At 39.2% G+C, this 23629-nt stretch overlaps 3 protein-coding genes across 9 annotated transcripts in view; 1 reads left to right on the top strand and 2 right to left on the bottom strand.

Moving 5' to 3' along the window:
• Positions 1 to 655, bottom strand: part of SPATA5 (spermatogenesis associated 5) — a 301993-nt gene extending 301338 nt beyond the window's left edge. For 2 of the 5 annotated variants that reach the window (XM_043545495.1, XM_043545493.1), the window contains exon 1: positions 469 to 620. In XM_043545495.1, the coding sequence (XP_043401430.1) occupies positions 469 to 574 (106 nt within the window). In that variant the 5' untranslated portion in view covers positions 575 to 620. Of the gene's footprint in view, positions 1 to 468 lie in introns of all 5 variants that reach the window. The other 3 variants (XM_043545494.1, XM_043545496.1, XM_043545492.1) reach the window with 2 other exon arrangements.
• NUDT6 (nudix hydrolase 6) lies at positions 650 to 23067 on the top strand. Of its 3 annotated transcripts, XM_007056824.3 has the most exons (5): positions 652 to 928; positions 3395 to 3598; positions 10549 to 10604; positions 17755 to 17809; positions 22580 to 23067. In XM_007056824.3, exons 1-5 carry the CDS (start codon positions 688 to 690, stop codon positions 22972 to 22974), a joined length of 951 nt encoding a protein of 316 aa, XP_007056886.3. In that variant the 5' UTR covers positions 652 to 687; the 3' UTR covers positions 22975 to 23067. The 3 variants fall into 3 exon arrangements, with proteins under 3 accessions (XP_037753090.1, XP_007056886.3, XP_037753091.1); XM_037897162.1 differs by lacking the exon at positions 3395 to 3598 and having other exon boundaries at positions 650 to 928; XM_037897163.2 differs by lacking the exons at positions 652 to 928; positions 3395 to 3598 and adding an exon at positions 3653 to 4458.
• Positions 17194 to 23629, bottom strand: part of FGF2 (fibroblast growth factor 2) — a 65608-nt gene continuing 59172 nt past the window's right edge. The window contains exon 3 of the mRNA XM_007056834.4: positions 17194 to 23629. Within this exon, the coding sequence (XP_007056896.4) occupies positions 23444 to 23629 (186 nt within the window). The 3' untranslated portion in view covers positions 17194 to 23443.

The following is a 23629-nucleotide window of genomic DNA, read 5'->3' as shown; positions in this document are numbered from 1 at the left end:
GAACTTTACTTGAATTTAAGCACGTTTAAAATGCTACAACCCCAAAGTTGTGCTGATGTCTTATAATCCAACATGAACATCGACTGGTCCAGGAAAGTCACCAAAAAGTTAAACAGTTGAAAGGGGGGAAGCAAACTGGACTGTTGAAAAACCTGTTTTCCCCAGGACTATTCTACGGGGTTTAAAGAACAGGAGTACTTGTGGCACCTTGGAGACTAACAAAATGTATTTGAGCATAAGCTTTCGTGAGCTCCAGCTCACTTCATCGGCTCACGAAAGCTTAAGCTCAAATACATTTGTTCGTCTCTACAGGGTTTAAAGTCTCTTCCCCCAGGCACAGAGGAAGGAGGGTTTTGCAGGGGGCAGGTGTTTCAAGCAAACTTTCCCCTCCAGCCCCCGGCACAGCCAGGGAGCAGCAGCCGCCTGGCTGGAGAGACGCCTCCCCAGCGCCTGCCGCTCGCACCGTACCTTTTTCCAAGAAGTCTGCAGCCGCCAGGGTCAGCAGAGCAGGGGGCCGCTCCGCCGGCCCCGGGGTGACGCTGGGGGAGCCACTCTTTCTTTTGGAGGCCGACATGGCCGGAGCAGCCGGCTGAGCAGCGAACACGTGCGCAGCCCCTGGAAGTGCTTCCTAACCAGAGTGCAAAGGCCGGCGCCGCCCCCCAGTCCCCGCCCCGCCGGCGCAGAGCGATGCTGGGGGCCCGGGCGCTGCGCTGGGCTCTCCCTGCACGGCGCGCCCTGAACTGGGCAAGGCCCCAGCCGGCCCGAGTCCCTCCGTGCGGCCGCCGCCTGGGGAGCTCAGCCGCTCGCAGCCTGGCGGCAGCCGGGCTCCAACCGCAGCTGGATAAGTTTGGCGCGGTAACCGTGCACCTGGCTCAGCTTCACGCTCCAGACAGCCTGGACCAAGTCACCTTCCAGAGATGGCTACAGGGCAAGTGCATTTCAGGGCTACGGGGCCCGCGCAGCAGGCTGCAGGGCCACCCGCTGCCCCTGTGGGCACAAGGGGACTGCGTGGAGGGCAGCACCTAGAGAAGATCAGGCCTTGTATAAAGAAGTGATTTCCTCACCCAGGGTGCTGAAATCCTGGTCTCATTGGGACCAGTAGCAAAACTCCCACTGACTAAACTGGGCCCAGGATTTCCCCCAGCCAGGGCTCTCTACTCTGTCCAGTAGGAAGCAGGGTATCAACATCCATAACCCACACAATAACAACACACACTGCCAGTAATCTTATCCTCACACAAACCTCCCGTTACCTTCACTGGGAACGTTGGCAGCACCAGCCCCAAATAAAGTAATTTATTCATTGTGCGGTTAAAATTTGAATGATTATAAAATTATATTATTATTATTTGAATATTATTATTAAAATTTGAATTATTATAAAATTATATTGAATGCCCCCAACTGAGATTTTATAAAGCACCCAGCAGAGTGTATTTTGAATGGCTTCCTTTATTTCAGTTTGAAACTATCTTTTTTTAAAATTAGATTTAAACATTGCGCTTTGGGATCTTCAACCTAACAGTAGCAGCCTTATGCAATCAGATTCCAATTTGAAAGGGTAACTGAGGAATCTGTTTTTATTGTCCAATATAAATGCAATGTAAAGGGCAGGGAGTAGATATTAATGATTACAAGTATGTTGTGTTTTTAAAAAGTTTTAATTATTCTAAATTGTTAATGGTACATTGACAAGCAAAATTGGATAAAATTTAAGTCATAATGTTTTTTTTTCTAAAGGTCATTTTGTAATCCCTTGAAATGTCCTTGTCATTCCTCCTTGTATACATCTACCTGTCATTCTTTACTCTGAAGAGAAAGCATACTTACCTAGCTGGCCTACTACCCTCAAATCTAATTCTTTCCTCAGGATGGAATAATTGTGTAACCTCGGGTTTACAGTTGCACAACACAGAATTCAACCTTTAACTTCTATTACTTCTGAAGGGAAAAAAGTGAATACATGCAAAGTGCAGAATCTGCATTATCCAGTGTATAAAGCTGTAAACAAAATGTATATAGAGTTCCACTGAAAACCTACAAACAACATAATATTGTAAACCACAGTACAGGAGATCCACTGTTTAAACAATGATAAAAATCTCTTGTACTTCAATTTCCAGTGATAGTAGCAAATAACTTGAATGATCAAGAGACTGTTCAATTATTTGAATTTTCAAAATGAGTGTCCTTACTGCCAGTTGCCATCTTCTTTGGAGATGTGTTTTCATTGTTATTCTTAATTAAGTAAAGTTTTTTCACTATGTTACCCAAAATTATTATGAGAAGACAGTTATTTGAATTAAAACTTGGATTGTACCTATAGTCAAAGAAGTAACTGCAAATAAGGTAATTTATTCTTCTACTTAGTAGTTGCTTCTGAATATATATGAGTCTGATCCATCAAAATCTTGAGCCAGCAAACAGGCATGGAATTAACTTTACTATGGGGAGTAGTCCCAATGGAGAGGGATGGATAACTGGTTAGGGCTTCTTCCTAGGACTTGCAAGACCTGAATTCAAGTCTGTGCTCTGCCACGGACTGTGTGTGCCTCTGTGGGCAAAATCGGTTAGCCTCTCTTTAGCTCAGTTCCCCATCTATAAAATGGGGATAATACTACTACCCTGCTTCTCAGGGGTGCTGTGAGGATAACGACATTCGGAATTGTGAGGTGCTCAGATATTACAGAACTGAGGGCCATGTAAATATGATGGAAAGTTAAGCACATGCCTAAGTGCTTGCAAGATTGGGGCCTGTGTTCTCTGACAAAAATAAGTTACTACTGTTATCTCTGCAAAGTTAATGCAGCTATGGAAAAGTGAACTAGATTCTACTCTTTATCATTCTTACTAAACAAAATAATCACATAAATCCTAACTGGAAAATCTTGTTTACTAATGATCATGTAAGAAGCAAAAAGGACACATGAATTTTTAGATCCCAGATGAAATTTTCATGACTGACACTTGAAAGCAAAGTTTTTGGTTTCTAAAGAGAGTAAATTGTAGGAATAGAAATTGAGTCAGATTTGTAGTGCCATACCCCCTTTTTGCAGTCAGATTTCACCCACATTTTTTCACCTATTTGCTCCCACAATAAATGAGGCCAGCTTGAAAACCTTTAAAAATCAGGCCCTAAAAGAGAATGAATATGGAATATGACAGTATTATTTCACAATCGCTTTTCTGATGACTACTGTTACTCCACATTAAGCTCTGCTGTTACGTTTATCAGAACTAAAGAATTAGTAAAAAGCGAAGGGGGGGGGGGGGGCGGCAGTGGCCATCAGAGGACAACAGCTTTTATTTTCACATCTATTTTCTTGATTTGAAAGTATACAATAAGTTTTATGGTTTTGGTTTTTTTGGTTTTGGTTTTTTTTTTCTTCCCCAGAGTCTGTCAAGCAATGGAGAGCAGAAGGCAGAATCGCAGTCTGGCTGCACATTCCTATCCTCCAAAGCAAATTTATAGCCACTGCTGCTTTGCAAGGTTTTACTTTCCACCATGCAGAATCAGACTCATCCACGCTGACACTGTGGCTAGGAGAAGGGCACAGCAGGTTACCAGGGTACGCCACACATCAGTTAGGAGTGGCAGGTTAGTTCTAAAGACAATTCTATTTACGAAAAACAGTTGATGGTTTAGGACCTGATTCAGCAATAAGTCAGCCAGGCTTCCACACTACACGAACTTGTAGGACAACTTTGTGAAGTGCAGTCTGTCAGTCATGAGTGTCCCTATAGAACAAATATATTGTGCTGTGTTGGAAAAAAACCAAACTGGTAAGCTGATGTCTCAGTTTTCAGGGTCAAAAGCTTTTTTAAACAGTGTGGGCTAGTGGAAGGGATTATGGTCCTGAAGCTTTAAAATTTCACCTGTCCTATAGGACTCTATTTAAAAAAACTAAACCAAACCAGGAACTCCATGGCATTCACCCTGCAGAGAGAGAAATGTCCTCCAGGAGAGATGGAATGTTAAGGCTCCAGAACTATAATAAAAAAATTAGAACTAATAAGTATCTTTTTACAAAAATTAGAAGAAATACAAGGGTCTTTTTAAAGTATTGTATGTACTGTAAACGTGGACCCTGTTCTTGGGGCCACCCATGCATGCTAAAATACCTGTCATGGTTATAGGACTACCTGAATCTCTGATCTTGGGGGCACCCCTTGGTCTCACACCTCCTGCCTTTACTTTCCCAGGGGTTGAATCACACAATTCTCCCATTCTTAGTCTAGGTCCTGGGCTATAGCACCCAATGGCTCAAATGTGCTTACTAAGGAGCAGCTCCAATTCTGTCACACCACCAATTTGAGGGAATGGGGAGGGGCAAAAATCTTCAGTTTTAGACACTGGTGTACAGGTTAGCTGACCACCACATGATTTTTGAGAGCCTGTAAACAGTCATATGCAAATTCTAGTGAAGAGATACTCATGTGAGATGGAAGATTATACAGGTAAGTTTAATTATATTGTAAAAAGAACATCTAACTATAAAGAAACTTTTTTTTTCTGATTTACATTGTAACACAGCTTTGCAAATTGAGTTGCCGGTCACACATTTTGCAGTGCAAATCAGCAGAGGGCAGCACAGCTGAAAATGCTTAAGACAAACCTAGGGGTTTTTTTTTCAATGGACATGTTTGAACATGTTTTCCAGAGGTATGAAAACCTCATCATTAAAATATGTGGCATTAAACTAAGGTCAGACAATGTGTTCCCTTTGCAAAAGTACAGTATTACTCCTTATGGTTACAATTTACATATTTGAGAAAATAGAAGTAACTGAAAAGGGATTTTCCTAAAGTAGGATTTGCATAACTCAAAATGTAATTTTATAAAGTCATAGCTTTAAAAAAAAAAAACCCACCCTGTTTTATATACTACAAAACCAAAATAATATCTGTGGAGACTATCTTTGAAATACTAGCATCTGGTTGTCTCTTATTGTGGGGTGAACATTTTGGCTGTATTTTATCCAAATAAGAACTAACTTCAAGGGCAGAAGCAATTAAATAGTTCCAGAAATTGTGGCATATTGATATCAAGCACTGCTGCATAATAATTTTTAAAAAAATTAACCTTAAGACTATTTATATATTTATTTTCTGCTATTGCTTTTGAATCCAGCAGGTTTCATTAGGAGTTTTTGATTGAAGGAAAAGATCAGGAAGACATGATAGTGTAAATCAGCTGATTTATTTAAGTAAAGTAGGAGCACTGCTATTCTATTCTATACAAGTTCTTCTATATAGGTGCAGTGGAGAGTTTTCTTTTGGATTATATATATTTTACACACACATTCCTATATGTTCATCTTAGAGAAGGCAAGGCAAAAGAAGTGCACAGGGGGTGGAAGGTGGTGAGATTTTTGGTGATCCTCAGCTCCTGTGGGAGTTCATTCCACAGTGCCAGATCGGCTCCTGAGAAAGCTGTCTCCTCCACAGATGAGCTCACCCCATTGTAGAAAGTTCCCTTGTTCCAGAAAAACAAAGTTGTTGACCACAGTGTTCATGCTGGAGCTTTAGGCAGTCTTTTAGATACCTTGGGCCCTGGCCATGGAGCACACTGAAGATAAGAACTGAGACCTTCCACTTGATTCCATATCCTATGGGAAGCCAGTATAGAGAGCAGAGAATAGGTCTGATGTGGTTGTGGTAGCCACTGTTGCTGAGGTGACATGCTGCAGCATTCTGTACCAGTCGGAGTTTCCCAGGTGCCTGAAGTGTTCATGCCCAGCTATATTGTATTGTTGTGTAGACTAGCCAAGAGATGACAAAGGTGTGAATAAATGAGGCCAGGTCACTGTTCACCAGCATAGCATAGAGTTGCTTAGCCAGCTAGAGATGGTAGAAAGTATTACTCACAGGTGCTATCTACTATTGTTTAACAATAGAGAAATCTATGGTGTTTCCCCCTATGTATGGATTATGAATTTATTGCATCAATTTGCAGCAAAGGGATTTTTAGACATGCAACTACTTTTCAACAAAATGGGGTTCTTTCACTCATTTCCCATATATGTAAAAGTGACGTTTAAGGTATTCTTGAAATGCCAAAATGTTGCAGATATCTCCAGATATTTATAGAAGGTGATGCTTAACTCCCATGAATAGGTGGGAGGGACAGATTCATTCTCAAATATCCATATACTTTCATGTGTCATCCAGTATTTAAGGACAGAAAAGCATGTTGCAAGCCCAAGAGCATGCAAATATTTTGTATTAGATATTCTCTGTTCACAAGGCAATATTATGTAATGAGACCCGAGAAGGTTAGGAGTTAAGGATATGTATACCTGTACATGATCAATACCCTGAAACCGAATCTAATCTTTCCTGTCTCCCTCCACCCCTAGTTTGGTACCTACCTGACAATATGAATATTCTTTTTCATTGTTTCAAATTTTGAAATGGTTATTGGAAGAAAGAAAGTACTTGAAGTTGGAGTAGGAGGAGGGTCCTCCTACACTCAAGGTAGTTAATTGCTTTTGATCAAGGTCCAGACTCCAGAGAAAATAATTTAAAAAATCAACAATAATAAGTAAATAAAAAGATTTTCAGGGTCCGTTCATATTGTCAAGTAGGTACGATTGACCACCCCCTCCTACGCAATTGAACAGCAGCCATAATCTTGGCCATTGAGCAGTGGTTCTCAGGTTGTTGGCCATTGTGGGCTGCATCTGCAGTTCTCTGTGTGTTATGTGGGTATACACACACACACTACCTGTATGGCCCTCAGGATGTCACATGAGCCACAGTTGTATGCTGCTACAAATGACTGTGTGAAATTGCAGGAAATGATAACGTTAAATAGGTTATGGACTTTCAGAAGCAGTTTTGGGATTTTTAAAAACAGTTTTCCATATCTCAAAATAATTCATATTTGTCAGTTAATGTTTATAGCACATGCATTCAGTGTTTATAGCCATTAAGTGAGCCACAGATGAACCTGGACTCTGAACATCTGTTGCTGGCACAAAGTTAAAACTGTTTTATAATTTTATTCATAAGTGGTTCAGATATCTGCTTTTTGTTCTCTAATACTGCAGAGGTTTTTTTAATTCTATCATCTCGTTCCAAAAGGAGACAAGACACTAGTGATTGAACAAAATAGCATTCTAATAACTATTGCCTTGAGAGAGGACAGGTTGAAACCTTTCCAGAGAGTCACTGTGGTTCAAAGCATCAGGTTTGAAATACTCTCTAAAGTCACAGGTCCAAATTCCAGGGCCTGCTACTGATCTCTGATAAAGGAAACCAGAAGCAGGAAAAAATGCTAGTGGTGGTCTATCTTCTTTTTGATTTAAATCATTACTTATGACTGGTTCTAGGCACCTCACAGTGCTCAAAGTTACATTGACAGGTATCCGTTTGTTGGGAGCAGAGGAGAGAAGCAGCTGACCCTTCTTTCTAGTTAAGCCAGACTGCCGTTTGCCATTTCCAGTGGCCATTCTTGGTCTCAGAAAGCCATATGTCTGAGGAGCAGCTTTTCTAGAAAATAACCACTACACCCCCAGCGTGCATAAAAGTTGATCCCAGCTTCCCCCCTTCTCTCCCCTCCTCCCCACGCCCCCCGCACAGGATTCCACACTAACCAATGTACAGCTGTCTGTCTACAGCAGGAGTTCTCAAACTGGGCGTCGGGACCCCTCAGGGGGTTGTGAGGTTATTACATGGGTGGTCATGAGCTGTCAGCCTCCACCCTAAACCCCACTTTGCATGCAGAATGTATAATGGTGTTATATATATAAAAAAAGTGTTTTCAATTTATAAGTGGGGGGGAGGTCGCACTCAGAGGCTTGCTATGTGAAAGGGGTCACCAGTACAAAAGCTTGAGAACTACTGATCTACAGGGAGGGTGAAGGAAACAGATATACGACTAATTCCCTAAAGTATCTCCTTTCACAGAGCTTGACTTCAGGGTTGCTATTTCTTCTAAACAGAAAACTCCCATTTCAGTATTATGCAGGAAAGGATGTTTTCAATCTAAAAATTCATTCCTTAATAATTCCCTTATGTTAAAATATTTTCCATAGTATTCTAGATGTATGCATCATCAGAGTGCTAACCACATAGGCTTCCATCTGCTCAAAATTGATAGGAACAGTTCTTCCTGTAATTATCTACTAATTTTAAATCAGTGCACAATTGATGTGGAAAAGAGCACTGTAAGTTGCACTCACTGTGCTCACCAGAGCACAAATCTAACATCTGTCAAAAAGGAGTCTGGGGTAGTAAAATGTCTGTTTTAAAAGGGACAGCTGTTTTTAAAGTGGAATCCTTTCAAGAACGATTACTAGGTGTGATAGGATGACTAGACCTGAAAACAGACGGAGTTTTAAGAAAAATAAGGAAACTGTTTTCCATGGAAGAAAGTTAACAGGCTAACTGCAAGCACCAGGGTACACTGCAAGGCTTAATTATTCAGTCAAACCCTTCAACCTGTATTTTTTTCCACCAAAGTAAAGGTGGTTCTGTACCATTTGGGGAGCGGTGCTATTTGATAAACCGGTTGACTCCTGTACGGCTTGCTATTTTAGAAAGAATTCAGATTATCTAGAGAGAATATAAATGATATATAAGCAAATTGGTAGAATAATTGCATCATCCATAAAACCAACCTGCTGAATTCAAAATGTGTTAGTGATAAGCTGATGTCATTTTCTGCCTGTTTTAGTCTGAAAGTACCCATATCTACTGACGAAACTCCTGTGTCAGCAAGGTCAACATGAGAAACTTAAAATATTGGCTTCTACAACTAACTCAGTCATATTCACCTTCATTTTCCTGTTTGTTCATAATCTGGAAAAGAAAAACAAGCTTTCCTGCTTTTTTAGGTCCCAAACAGTTTCTCAATTTGGAATGAATTAGTCCAAAGGAAGAAAATATTCTTCCTACACTGGCAGAAGCAGCTACTGCTGTTAAAAGTGAGATCAACTTTTGATCATCTTCAACAGTCTCTGAATCCAAGTGCTTAAGTGAACTGGTGTGACTCTCTTCAAAACATCATCAGCAAACATATTTCTTGAATGGTTCTTATTCCCAAACTGGGTCTGTTTTATGGCCTGCTGCTATTATAGGTTTTCCCTTCTAGTGAGAGAATGGTATGGTAGATCTCAAATCAATGAAGGCTGCACTCAGAAAGACCTCAAGACATCTGGAATATGCTGCTCAAACAGTTTCACTTTTGTTTCTACTGCCTGTCCCTCCCTTCTCATATTTATCTCCAGACTTCCTCTCCTTGTCCAGATCCCCCTCAAGCTTCTATTCATTGAACTTTTTGAAACTTTGTACTTTTAGAGAGAGGTAAGGGATTGACTCCATGTACACAAATTTGCAGAGGGACAATAGGGTTGAGGTCTGTTATTTCTCACCTCTGTATATTATGTAAAAACATTTTTGTTGTTAACAACATGTTATCTCTGGAGACACAAATCCAGTTTGAGAACTGCAAAACTAAGCATCTCTGTTGGGATCTTCTAGACTGAGCACTGAGTCCCATTGGGTAGATAGAAAGATTAACCTAAATAATCTATACAGAAGCCCCTGGAACCCCATAAGGTTGGATCCCTAATCCATGAACTATTGGAACTCATTTACAAAACTTTTCTTAAACATTACATGATTGTCTCATATTATAGAATTAGAATTTGTAATCCATATTCCATGATTAGATATCTTTGAGCTATAATGTATCTTAATTAAAACTATCTTTAGATAGCCTTTTTCCTCAAAAAGCATTTTATCCAAAAAATCTGATTGATTTTTATCCACCCTGCTGGCCTCACTGAAATTAGGAAGAACTTCGTCATTTGATTCAATAGGGTCAGGATTTCACCCAGGATGGTTTTCAGCTGGGGCCTGATCCAAGGCATACTGAAGTCAATGGAAAGATTCTCATGGACTTAAATGAGACCTCTCTTGAAGAAAGGAATTGACTTCCAAGTATGTTTTGCTAGATTATTTGGAATAGTTTTCTTGGCCTTGAAACCTTATTAGCAGTCATTTTACATAAAACTTAAGATTCTTTTTTCTTTTACATAGGATATCTACATCTTAATTTTGGAAAGCACATTCCCTCATGTTGAGACGTTTTAACCCCGGGGTTCTCAAACTGGGGGTCAGGACCCCTCAGGGGGTCACGAGGTTATTACCTGGGGAGGTCACAAGCTGTCAGCCTCCACTCCAAACACCACTTTGCCTCCAGCATATATAATGGTGTTAAATATATTAAAAAAGTGTTTTTAATTTATTTGGGGGTTCGCACTCAGAGGTTTGCTGTGTGAAAGGGGTCACCAGTACAAAAGTTTGAGAACCACTGTTTTAACTTTTATACCTGTAATTTGATGTACTTTTTTCATTTAGCACAATGCAATTTTCTGATAAATCACCTAGACTAAACTTGCACTGAGCCCTGATGAATCCCTCGAAAGGTTTATCATGCTTTCTGTTTAGGTCGTGTAAAATTCTGAATTCTAAAATTTTAGAAAATAGTTTTGGATACTATCTTTCTAAAGTTATCAGAAAATATTCTGTCTCCAACAGGTGCTGCATTGGATGTAGACACTGGAAAAGTATTGGTTGTACAAGACAAAAATAAAGTAAGTTTGTTATTATTCTAAAATGCCAATTAATCCTAAATGGGCTTTGAATATTGTATAAAACAAAGATCTTTTAGCTTTCATTTCTGATAAGTTAGAACAGTGAAAGTTTACTTTTCTCCATTGGTATTTTTGAATGCTTAACTATAAACTACTCTCAGAGTAGCAGCTGTGTTAGCTGTAGCTCATGAAAGCTTATGCTCTAATAAATTTGTTACTCTCTAAGGTGCCACAAGTACTCCTTTTCTTTTTATAGACTACTCTGTGTATTTAAAAAGGAGTAAAAAATTGTAAACTTTGAAGGCTGCTGTACTGCAGACAATTATCAGTTTTGTTAATTTTAAATGGATAAAAATTGAATGAACTAGAAATGTGCTTAACTGAATATTATACTGCTTGACAAGTACTTGAAGAATGAATATATAAAGGGTTGCACTATAGACTATCAGCTTGTTCTATGCATATATGTGGCAAGCTGCTTGTTGTAGTATGACCCAATCGTTCTTGGTGCGTGGGGGGGAAGCAGTCTAGATTGACATTTATAAATACGTCTACTGGGCATCTTCAGTGACTTTTTCAAATAAAATTTCATTAAGAATTTTAGCACAGACTGCACGACAGCCAAATGGACACAACAGCCTGTCTAGGAGGTTAATGATGAGCCAACTACAGATTTGCACAACAGAGCAGAATTCCTTCTTTATTAAAACATGAAATTTCAGAGAGGAGAAAACCATGCTGAAACATTAAAGTGGTGACACAAACTAAAGCAAGGAAATTCCCTTGGCTGATAAGGCTAACCTGCCTTACTCTAAACCTGAATGGAATTGTGCTCTTTTTATTTCATCTCTTGTTAAATGGAGGTGGGTTTCAAGTGACCGGGGGGGAAGCAGAGTCCTGTGAGGTACAGCGGAAATTTTAGACAGAAGTTTGAAATCCTGCCTATTAACATCGGTTTTGTCATAACCCTTACAACTGAACATATATACATACATATATGTGGGTGTTAGCGATTGTATTTATGTTTAAAAACAAACATAGAGAATGCTGCCTTTTAGAGAAATACACCTGGACTCAATCTGAAATAAGACATGGGAAAGGAGAACTAGAAAATATTGCTTAGATAGTTATTGTTCAGGACACTCAAAACAAAGCAAACATTTGAATATTTACTACTTTAAACATAACACTCAGTTTGATGTTAATAACCTTGTTTGTTACATTTGCATTCTTTAACATCCCGATTACCACTAAAAGTGACCAAATTGACATTAACTACATTTTTAAAGAATTATTTTGTCATTAAATACTCTAATTACCCCAGTATAGTTTCATGTCCAACGTATATTGTAAAGCCCCTTTATACACTTACTTTAAAGCAATAATTTGTTTGGCAGAAGCCATTTTAATCAAACTGTTGAGAGGGTTGCATCCAACTTAGTGGATTGTGCCAGCACTGTGCCAGTATAGACAAGTTCACATCTAGCAGCAGCTGCCCCTAAAATAATACTCCTGCCTCATAGGAAGCTGCCTGCCTTCCTAGCTAGTAGACAGATGTAGTGAGTAAGCCAGCGATAAAGGAAAAATAAGTTAGAGAACACACACAAAAGTGGTCTTCAGTAGTTGCATACTAGTTACAACTCTGTCACTGCTGCCTCAAGGAAGCAAGAACTATCCTATGGCAGGTACAGCTTGCCAGGGTTGCTGAGGCAAGAGAGAGGCTGTTTTGACATCCAGTGAGAGAAGCCATTAAAAAAGGATGCACACAGTTTCTGCTTTTAAAAAAAAAAAAAAGGCACAGACTTTTTTCATAGAGCTCCTGTTTTTCATCTAGAGCATATGTTTATCTCTGCACTGCTTAAAAAGAACACAAATATAAGTATCTGCCAACATTTCATGGAAATGTTTGAAAATCATTCTGTTTAGAGACCACTTTTGTCACTTTCAGAGAAGGGGGAGGGGAACATTCTTTTGTTAATTTTTAAGAAAGATATTTGCATAACACAATTGTTTTTCCTATAGGTTCATCTGGCATAGATGCTTATTTTGCCCATCTTAAACGAGAATCCTCTCAGGCATCAGAAAGTTCCAAGTTACAGTCCTGATAGAGTAGAATTGAGCATATTACTTATTAGTAATTTAGTTTTTACATTAGTCATAGTTTTACTGATAGCAGTAGTCCCATGAACTAAAGTGAAACTACTACTGAGTAAAATTATGCGTGTGCATAAATTTTTGCAGGATTTGGACCCAAGGGTTTGTCTACTCTAAGAAATGAATTTGGATGAAATTAGGATATGAATTTAAAGAGGAATAGCTGTGCGGGCACACTTCTATTCAGGAATAAGATTGTTTTATTCCAAATTAGCTTATTGTACATCCTAGGCAGGTTAAGCTAAACAAGAACAAGGCACTCTTATTCCTGAATACAAGAGGATCTGCCCAGGGAGTTAGTCAGGGACACCTCCTTCAGAATAACTCCCCCATGTAGACAAGCCTTACGTGACAGATTTTTTAAGAAAAAGAAAAAGAAGTTGTTATTTTAAGGCAAAAGCCCCCCAAACAAACAAAAAATGGGATAGGGAATAGTATTACAGAATATACAAATAAGCTGTATTTTTCTAAAAAATATTCCATTTCAAAAGTTTTCCTCTAGCCTTTGGCATACCTGTCAAACATTTCACTGGTGTATTTATTTTCTTCAAAGTGTGCTTAGGGGGAGGGAATGTTTATTGAAAGTGCTTAATTGAAAGACTAAAAGCTACAGAACAGCTACAACACAGGCACTATCCATGCAAATTCCCCCTACTCACCCGCTCTTGAAAATGGCTCTGCTCAGACACCCTCGCCCCTCCATTAATAAAGAACCTGAAACAGTGTAATTCAAGACACATGTACTATTCACCCAAGCAACCTCATGACTATATGATCTGCACCTTTGTCTTCCCCACCCAACCACCCTCTCCCTGTATAAGGCCTTATCCTAACTTAAGCTCTAGTCCTGCAATTGGATCCGTGCAGGCCTTTGCAGAATCCCAATGAAATCAATAGCTTTCAGTAAACTCTTTGGGTCAAGGATTCTGTTTGTTTTGTAAAGTGCCAGACCATATGACATGAAATAATTCATATGCTTTGACCAGGATCTACAGGAACTAGCACTAAGTATGTGAAGGTAGTTAATTTCTCATATACACTTTCATTCTTGGCCTCCCTGCCAAGCAAGAGTGTCAGTTGTGGTGCTGGTGGTTTTTGTGATGTGGAACTGGAGTGAGACCACCAAACATCCATCACACAGTAATGGCTTCCAGTCACTAACAAGGTTACCTACAATCATCAAGTGGTGAAAGGCTCCTTATTTCATTACCAGGCTCCTGAGCCATTCCACCATTTCATGTGCTAAATTCAAGGACAACAAAACTAAAGAAAGTTATTTGCATTTTAGTTGAAGGCAGTGTTTTGTAATTGAATAATCTTTTGGAAATTTAATTCAAGTCTCTCCACTATAACAGCATAGGCTACTTATAATTAGGTGGGAGCTACCTGACATTTTCTGCAAATGGCAACATAAGGTAATTGGATGCATTAATTTCCATTTTCTGTCATTAGATCTAAGCCAGCATCCTACTAGCTACATTTTCCCCATGGTGAAATAACTAGCCACAGATTTGTTCTCAGTAACTAAACTAAACTTTAGTTCAGTTCACAGCTAGATGCAGCAAAGCTAATGAACTTAAATGAAAGAGTATATTCATAGGCAAGCAGAATTATACAATATGTTGAATTGGTAATGCAAGAGTTCAGGGAAGAGAGGCACCACTCTACAGGAAGTAAAGTATTAACTTTGTATTTTTATTAGCTGTAGAGAAAAACTAAGGACTTCTGTATAGTAGAGACTCCAAGCTCATTTTGAGTAGTTGCCAGTTAACGCATAAATTTGGCATGCAATCTGTAAGATCCAAAACTGGCTCGTTATAGGTAGAAAGAGTTTCCAGCATAAGTGAAGAAGAAAATACAGATACAGAAATATTTTCCTAGTTCTGAGAGAGAGAGAGAGAGAGAGAGAGCGCGCGCATGTGTGTGTAACAATAAAGAATAACCTGCTTAAATTTTAAGAGAACTCAAGAAATCATCAAAGCTCAACAAAAAAACCCACAACCCCAAGAACTATGCCTCCTTTACATTTGTGATGGAGAAAAATACATTGTTCCCAAAAGTTCACAAAAATTTGTTTTTGCATTTCAAGGTTTGGCTTCCTGCCTCAGCCACCTTCAATACAAAAAACTTGAGCTAGTCTTCCACTCGGAGGCTGCACAACACATTGCTGCACATGGTGTCAAACCTTGGGACCAAAACGGTCATTTTCTGCTGTCCCTGGCCCAACTAAAGGTAGAGGATGCAATCAGGGCAGAATGTTGAACTTTAAACAGAGAGGGGTGAACTTTGTATCACTCTACAACTCCTCATTCTCAGGTGACACAACGTGGAATTGGAAGAATCCAGTGCCACCTACATCCAGCTCTCTTTGCCAGAATAAGACTGACATGATATGCAACCAGTGAGGAAGAAAAAAAATGGGGAAAAACAGTTTTTACTAGGAGCATAACACTAAATACAAGCGCTGAAGTTAGTAATGTCCATTGTCATTGAACTAGTAATCTAAACAAAACTAAATTAGACCAAGAAATTGTTTCCCTGTGTCAAGTAGGGAACACAGCTTTTGTACAGGGAACTCATGCTTCAATCTATTGGAATTCCTTGCGGATGTCAACAAGCACGCTTATAAGAGTGATTCAGTTGAGATAGTGCAGTTGGACTTTCAAAGACTTCAACCAAGTCCCACATCAAAGGCTCTTAAGTAAAGTAAGGTTAAAAGATAGTCCTACCCTATATTTTCTAAATGGTCAGTTTTTACAGTGGAGAGGTAAATAGCAGGGTCCCCAAGGATCTGTACGGGGACCTGTGCTGTTCAGCATTCATAAATGATCTGGAAAATGGGGTAAACACTGAGATGGCAAAGTTTGCAGATGATACGCAATTACTCAAGATAGTTAAGTCCAAAGCTGACTGTGAAGAGTTACAAAGGGATCTCACAAAACAGGGTGACTGGGCAACAATATGGCAAAGGAAATTCAATGTTGATAAATGCAAAGTAATACACACTGGAAAGCATAATCCAAATGCTAGACATACAAAATGATGGGGTCTAAATTAGCTGTTACCCCTCAAGAGAGATCTTGGAGTCATCATAGATAGTTCTCTGAAAATATCTGCTCAGTGTGCAGCTGCAGTGAAAAAAGCCAACAATGTTTGGAACCATTAGAAAAGGGATATATAATAAAACAGAAAATATAATACCACTGTATAAATCTATGGTATGCCACACCTTGAAGAGTGTGTGCAGTTCTGGTCACCCCATCTCAAAGAAGATAAATTAGAACTGGAAAAAGTACAGAGAAATGGCAACAAAAATAATTAGGGGTATGGAACAGCTTCCATGAGAGGAAAAATTAAAAAGACTGGAACTGTTCTGCTTAGGATAAAGACTACTAATGGAGGATATGTAGACATTATAAAATCATGAATGGCATTGGGGGGGTGGGATGGTGAGAGTCTTATTTACCCTTTCACATAACACAAAAACCAGGGGTCACCTAATTAAATTAATAGGCAGCAGACTTAAAAAAACATACATAAGGAAGTACTTCACACAGTGCACAGTCAACCTTTGGAACTTGTTGCCAGGCCAAAAAGTATACCAGGTTTTAAAAAAAAAAAAAAAAAAAACTAGACAAGTTCATGGAGGACAGGTCCAGCAATGGCTGTTAGCCAAGATGCTCCGGGCGTCTCAATCTCAGACTGCAAGAAGGTGGGATTGGATGACAGGATCACTGAATAATTACCATTCTGTTCATTCCCTGTGAAGCATCTGGCACCAGCCATTGTCAGAAGACAGGATACAGGAACATTGACCCATTGTGGCCATGCTTCTGTTCTTAGGGTTTTTTGTTCCCCCGCCCCCTTCCAGAAAAATGACATTTTCCCAGAGACGACCAGTTTACTTAAATAAGCTGATATTTTCAAAGTTTGAAAAAATCACCCAAGCACGTTTGTGTAATGATGTATACTGCATGCAGCGAGCTCAAAATAGTTTAAGAGCTCATTGTGTGGGGTCATGAATGAGGACAATTACACAGTAAAAGATTTCCAGGCACGGAAGACAAAATCTGAATGCCAGTGGACATATATGCATTGTCCATCTACAGTTTATTATTATTCTAAACTTTTGTCCAAGCCCTTAAGTAGAGCCCAAAAAGAATGTTTTTCAATATAATCAATCGGAAGTACATAGTTGCTTTGCATTTTAAGGAAAAAAACAAAAAAAACCAACCCTTCCCCCCCTCCCCCCAGGATAATTGACAAATTGTCAGCCTGGTGACATTTAACTGCAGTTAGTTAAAAAAAAATGTATAGGGCCTAATCCAACAGATGCAGGATCTTGTCCATGTTTATCAGTTGCAGTTACAATGCCAAGGCTGCTAATTATTCAACTTGATTCTGCTGAATTTCAATAAATGAATTTGTAGAGAGGTCACACACCAAAAAGGTCTTGATTTTATTTTTCTTCTCCATGAAAACAAAATGACAAAGTTACACTACATGGTTATTACAGACACTAAATCACTTTAAAGCCAGTGCAGTATAGAACAATACTACAATCATAATATCTATTTGAAGATTAAATATGTACAGTTATTTTTAAAAAGCCAAAAAACCACTGAAGTAGAATACATTAGTGATTAAAAAGAAGATTATACAGTCTATATCTATAGCAGCTTCTTTCATGTCCAGCTACTTTTAACTAGTTAACTAGCAGCAACTTTGTCTAATGACTGTTAGACAGTTTATATTTTCAATCAGTAGATGTTTTCTTCCAATATTTCATATAGACAGGTAGCTGTCTGATCACATTAGCAAAAACAGAAGTTTATTTAAATCTTAACTGATAATTATAGAAGTAACATGTTATCACCTTTAAAAAATTCATGTACATATTAGGGTGATTAGGAATTCTAGAGGAATCATTTTGTCCTTTTGTATTAGGAGAACAAAACTGATTGTATACCTTGCTAATATTTCTGCTCCATTATAGACAACAAATGCATGGAAATTTCCAGGAGGCCTGTCAGACCCAGGTGAAGACATTGGTAAGTCTCTGGACAATGTTTCAAATACATCAGCAGCATAAGCAGTCACAACTTCATTGAAGTCCACTGAGTTGTGCCCTCTGTTCGTTGGCTGATACAGAGGTATGTAGCTCAAAGTAGTTTTGCAGGATTACTCGTGATGGTCAATATCTGTTTAAAATTGGTGTCTGAGAGGTGGGGTGACATGATCCTGCATCCTAAAACAGACACTTCAGCAGAGGATACCCGATGCTTCACCATGTTCATGGTGAAAAGGCCCTACATTTAACACATTTTTCTTTATTTTCACTTTGTGCAGTGTTTGATTTGTAGGCTTATTTGACATTGTGTCATATGAACCGAAACGTGTAAGGAAGATGAATATAGCATAGAAATAAATGAATTAAAATACTTCAAGCACAGCCTGAAGCACCAGGTGATAAACTCAGCAATATTCTGAGTAAAAATTCCTGACACTGTTCCTATCTGTAACATGGGACTAACTACATGTCTTCTCCCACGCTTTGTCCGTCTTGGAAGTTTACATTGCAAGCTCTTTGGGACAGCAATTGTCTCTTACTATGAAGTACATAGTACTAACACAATGAGCCCCTGTTTTCAGCAGGAGTCTCTAGGCACTACTGTATTACAAATAGTAATAATTACTCTTAAAGTAAAGGTGAACTGACACTGAGCTGAGGAAATACTTCTCTTAAACTAATGTGCTGTAGATGGTTGTTAATACTACAGTACTGCTGAAGTTCTGTTAAAGGGTTACAGGACCAATGAGTTTACAATACAGACGTTTATGCAAAGGTTAGGTTTTTAAAAAAATATAGACTGGAGGTTTTTCTGTATATAGGAGACAGCATGTAGGTTTTGGGTTCAAAAGTTACCTCCACTGGGCAGTACTACATTCTGCACTCTTACATTAATACATTTTTCCTCAATACTATTTCAGATTTTTGAGTATCATCTGCACAGTACTGATGAGTAAGATCAGACAAAAAGAGGTTAACTTCATTGCTGGAGTAATATAGAAACAGCCTGGGAGAACTGGGAACGGGACCCACATGTGCTGACTCCTACTCCTGCACCTTAGCCACAAATGTATTCTCCCCCTCAGTGTCCAAGGCCACAAACTCTACAGTTCATCATTACAATGGACAGGACAGTAGTTTCCCACTATACATCTCAACTTTGGTCTAGATCCACAAAAGGGTTTTAGATGCCTGCCTGCCACTTTAGGCACCCAACCTCAAAATTTTAAATCCTTAAAATCCCTGCTCATCTGTCACACCCTGTAGGCACCTAAAATCCCCTGGCATCTAAATTTCTGCCACTCAGCATACATACAGCTGCATGAGGTTATAAGGATGGAGGAGGTGACACCACCATCTTTCTCCTCCTCATTGTGGTTGTTGCTTTGTTGCAAAGGACTTATGCCCTTAACTCCAGTAGAGGGTTCAGAGCTGTGAATCAAGAGCAGAGAAGGACTCTCCCTCAGGCCCAGACTCAGGTACCTAGGTCCCTTTAAGGGGCAGGACTTAAGCTAGCGTGGGCAACCTGCCAACCGCACGCAGCCCATCGGGATAATCCACTGGTGGGCCACCAGACAGTTTGTTTACATTTGCACTGCAGAAAGCAGTGGCCAGCACATCCCTGTAGCCCACGCCGCTTCCCGCAGCACCCATTGGCCGGGAACGGCGAACTGCGGCCACTGGTGAGCTTCAGGCAGCCATGCAAATGTAAACAAACTGTCTAGAGGCCTGCCAGCGGATTACCCTGACAGGCTGCGTGCAGCCTGCGGGTTGCCCACCACTGACATAGGTTATACCCTTTTCTTTGGCATTTCCTACTGGCTACATTAGGCAGCTACCTACTCATCTTGCTAACTTTTGTGGGTCCCATTCTTAGGTACTTAACATTCCGCAGGTCTTGTAGAGGGAGAGTGGACGCCTGACTTGGGCTGTGGCTTCCACTAGATGGCAAGGTGCCTAAATGTTAGACTGAGCATTGCAATGCCTAAGTCCTCTTTGTGGATCTAGCCCTTCAGTCATTATATGCAATTTCATGTACCGTTTTAACATATTTCATGTGCAATGCTGTTCCTTCAAATATTTATTACAGAATTGAGCTTTAGTTGATGTTGCGTGTATAGTTTTATGAAACATGAGCTTACATGTCAAACATTTGTTTGGAGAGGAGTACATAATTCCATGACTATATGCTGTATACTTTGTACCAAAAAGGGAGTCTGGTTAGAGAAGGATTGAAAGGGAAAGGTCCAAGATAGAAGGGGACTTTGGAGGAACTTTTACATTATTGATAGGCAAAGAATGGCCAGCATTGAGCGTGGCTCCACTGTACGAGTGCTGTACACAGGAGTGCTAGGGACACATCCTTCTAAAAATAGGAGAGGCTGTAAATGTTGCTGGGGTGACAGCAAATAGGTATCAGAAAAACTGGGAAAAAATATATGTTTGTTAATATTTTAATAGTGGTATGAGGGGAACTTTAAGATGTGATGTAGCAAACAGTTATTTTCATTACTATATTTTAACAGATATAAATTAATGAAGCATGAAATAACAGAACTTTATTTTTCCTTCATTTACATTAAGCCTCAAACATTTAAGGGCCTACCTTTCAAAAATGTAGGAGTGCAGTTACCATGCTTGCAGATCAGTGTTTATTCACATGTACCAGTTTGCACAAGCAGCTGTGGTAGTTATGTGAACAAATTAAACACTAAATTGCACGCATTTGGGGGCTTGCCGATTTTTTTAAACTCAAGCCCTAAGTGTTCCTTCTATTTTAACTTATTATAATATTTTAAAATATTAAAAAATAAGGGAACTACAATAAGGCACTATCTTGAAGCAAAGCTCAAATCTAGACTGAAATCGCTGGTCTAATGATTGTGTCTTACGTAGCATGATCTCCCTCAGCATCCCTGATTTCTAGCCTTTTATTCCTTTCCCACTTTAAGTCCAAAGAGTACTACACAAATACACTGTAGGGAATTTGCTTCATTTCCACATCTCTTCTAACCAAGGAAGACTGGATGAACCTTCCATTAGGACTTCCAATGATTCCAGCCCAGAGGAGCCAGGAGTGGTAATGGCTCATACTGTCAGTAATCTCTACAACTGTGTCAGAGACATGGAGTCAGAGAGCTCTCTCCCCCCAACCCCCGGAGTAGCTGTGTAGTTAATATTGTAATAAAATGCTCTACAGACATTTATATAGTAATGCCCGCCCCCCCCAAATCCTGCAAACACATGCTCATGTGTCAAGCTTTACTCATGCAACTAGTCCCATTAAATGCAATGCAATTACTAATGTGTTTAACTTTAAACACACATGGAAGTGTTTGCAGGATCAGGGCCATTACTATATAAATGTTTATTGTCTGCAAGAAAGGCTGTTAGAGATTTTGCTTATGGTTTGCTACTGTATGTCCTGAAATTATTTTCAGTGGTTTTAAAATAAATCCAAAATTTACATCTTCTGTACTTCTGACTTTTCAAGATGGTGGTTTGCGGCAAGGGAGAATCACTAAAAGGTTTTTGTTAAAATGAATGTAATTCTGTTAAATATAAACCATCATTCTAATTCCTAATTAACTGCAGTATGTTGCCTTGCAAAATAGCCATGGGCATTTAACACCTCAGACAAAACAGTCACCTCCCTTGCCATGAGGATAAAAAACAAATAATCTAATAATTCTATTTACCCATCCAAAAAATACTCCACCCAAGTGGATTTGTAAAGTTTTGCAAGGCCTAGGAACAGCTAAATTTTGGCAGATGAGGATATTCGAGCCCTCCTGGGATCTTTTTCTTTGATTCCCATTCAGAGGTAACTCTAGCTTTTTGTTAGTGGAGGGACTGGGTCTAAGCACTGAGAGTGAATGAGTTATACCCTGCCAACGATTAGCTGTTTTTAGACCCTGACTCAGCAACGTTCTTAAAAATGTGCCTAACTTTAAGCACAAGTAGTCCCACTGACTTTCAGTGGCACTATGCCTGTGCTCAAGGACATTCCTGGACTAGGGCCCAAGTTAACGGATTATTTTTCCTCCATTCCTACTGATCTTTATAATGAGAAATGTAAGAGGTTTTTATCTCCTCTTGGTCAGTGTACAAAAGTTTTACATATGCAAAGTTAATAGGAATTATCTATATGAATTCCCCATGCATCAAAAGATTTCATGGTAGGTTGGCAAAATAATATAACTGAAATGTCAGACATTTAAGGATAAATTTGCAAAAGGGGTGAGATCCTCCCTCATTCTGTAGGCCAGTTTGTTTGCACACTTTTACATCTATAAGATAAATTGTGTACTTGTGCCACTGAACTAATTGATTTGCTCCCACAATCAGGTATAGTTGAAAGTGCTTGGCTGCAACAGGAAGATCAGTCATTGAAAGTAAACCTAAAAATGTATTAGTTAGGATCAAAGAACTGAAAATATTTAAATATTTTTAGATAAGAGCTGGGTATACTGCATTGGTGCATTGGTTTCAGAGCTACCATACTTGTACAGTATTAAGGAACATTCATCATTTTGTAGGTTATCCACAAAAAAAAACAGTCCATTGCAATTAGTTTTGTTCAAAGGCCCAAAAACTGAGCTTACTGTAGTGTTGGAGTTTATAGCCTTTACAGTCTCAAAAAGGTGTTACCATCAGCAATACTTTATGAGTTGGAAATCTTTCACGGTGAACAGTTCTTGAAATGTAGTCTCCTCTTGCATGTACTGTAGGAATATTTCTCTCCATCTAGGAAACACAGCAGTTCGAGAGGTTTTTGAAGAGACTGGTATTAAGTCAGAGTTCAAGTCCCTCTTAAGCGTAAGGCAGCAACATAGGCACCCTGGAGCCTTTGGGATATCAGATATGTATATCATCTGTCGCCTGCAGCCTTCCTCATTCAACATCAGCTTCTGCCAGCAGGAGTGCTTGAGGTGCGAATGGATGGATCTTGAGGAACTTGCTAAGACCAAAGACACTACTCCCATCACCAGCAGTGTAGCTAAACTGCTACTTTATGGATACAGAGAAGGGTTTGATAAGATTGATATGACCATGAGAGAATTTCCAGCTGTTTACACTGGCCTATTTTATAAGCTGTACCACAGGGAGCTGCCAGATACTTATAAAAACATGACAGAATTGTAATAAGCTTCACATTTTATTAAAATAATAATTTAGAATTGATTGTTTTAAATTGTGGGCTTACTTGTACCATATTAAAAATATTCCTGGACTTTGTTCTTGCTGGAATTTTTTATTTTCTAGTAAGATATATATTATTTCTTTTAAAAGGTAAATATTCTTGTAAATGTGTGCACATCTTTAAGTTTCCTTTACACTGTAAGGCTAATATAGTAGCTCTAACTAGAGGAAAAATACGTGAAGCACTGATACTGAAATTTCTATATATTTTCCTGGTGCTTTTTCCTCTGGACACTGGCACAATTGTTTCAAAACATACAGTAACATCAAGGTTATACTATACAAACGTATTTGGTAATCAGACATCTGCAAAAGCAGTTATCAAATATTTGCTCACACTACTACTTTTGAAAGGAGTGGAAACTACCACTTTAGTGTGTTGTGGCATAGATTATAGAATCTACCACTGAAATCAGCTCTTGGCAGACATTGGAAGAAAAAGGATAGCTTTCTGCCCTGGTCCAGTTTTTGGTCCAAGTTTGTACTGTCCAGTTCTTTTCAATGCCACATACCAATCAGAATATTTCCGTGACCGGTAAGTGTTGTAGTTGTTTGATTCCAAGCGCTCAAAAAAGAAACATTCTTCGGTTACACATTT

This window comes from Chelonia mydas, chromosome 4, assembly GCF_015237465.2.
Source record: "Chelonia mydas isolate rCheMyd1 chromosome 4, rCheMyd1.pri.v2, whole genome shotgun sequence".
NCBI lineage: Eukaryota > Metazoa > Chordata > Testudines > Cheloniidae > Chelonia > Chelonia mydas.
Note: the sequence above shows the minus strand (reverse complement) of the source record. Positions and strands in the feature narration are given on the sequence as shown.

Coding starts and splice junctions, on each gene's coding strand:
- NUDT6 (XM_007056824.3), top strand. CDS start 688: ATGCTGGGGGCCCGGGCGCTGCGCTGGGCTCTCCCTGCACGGCGCGCC. Junction 929..3,394: donor CTTCCAGAGATGGCTACAGG/GCAAGTGCATTT, acceptor TTTCTTCCCCAG/AGTCTGTCAAGCAATGGAGA. Junction 10,605..17,754: donor TTGTACAAGACAAAAATAAA/GTAAGTTTGTTA, acceptor GCTCCATTATAG/ACAACAAATGCATGGAAATT.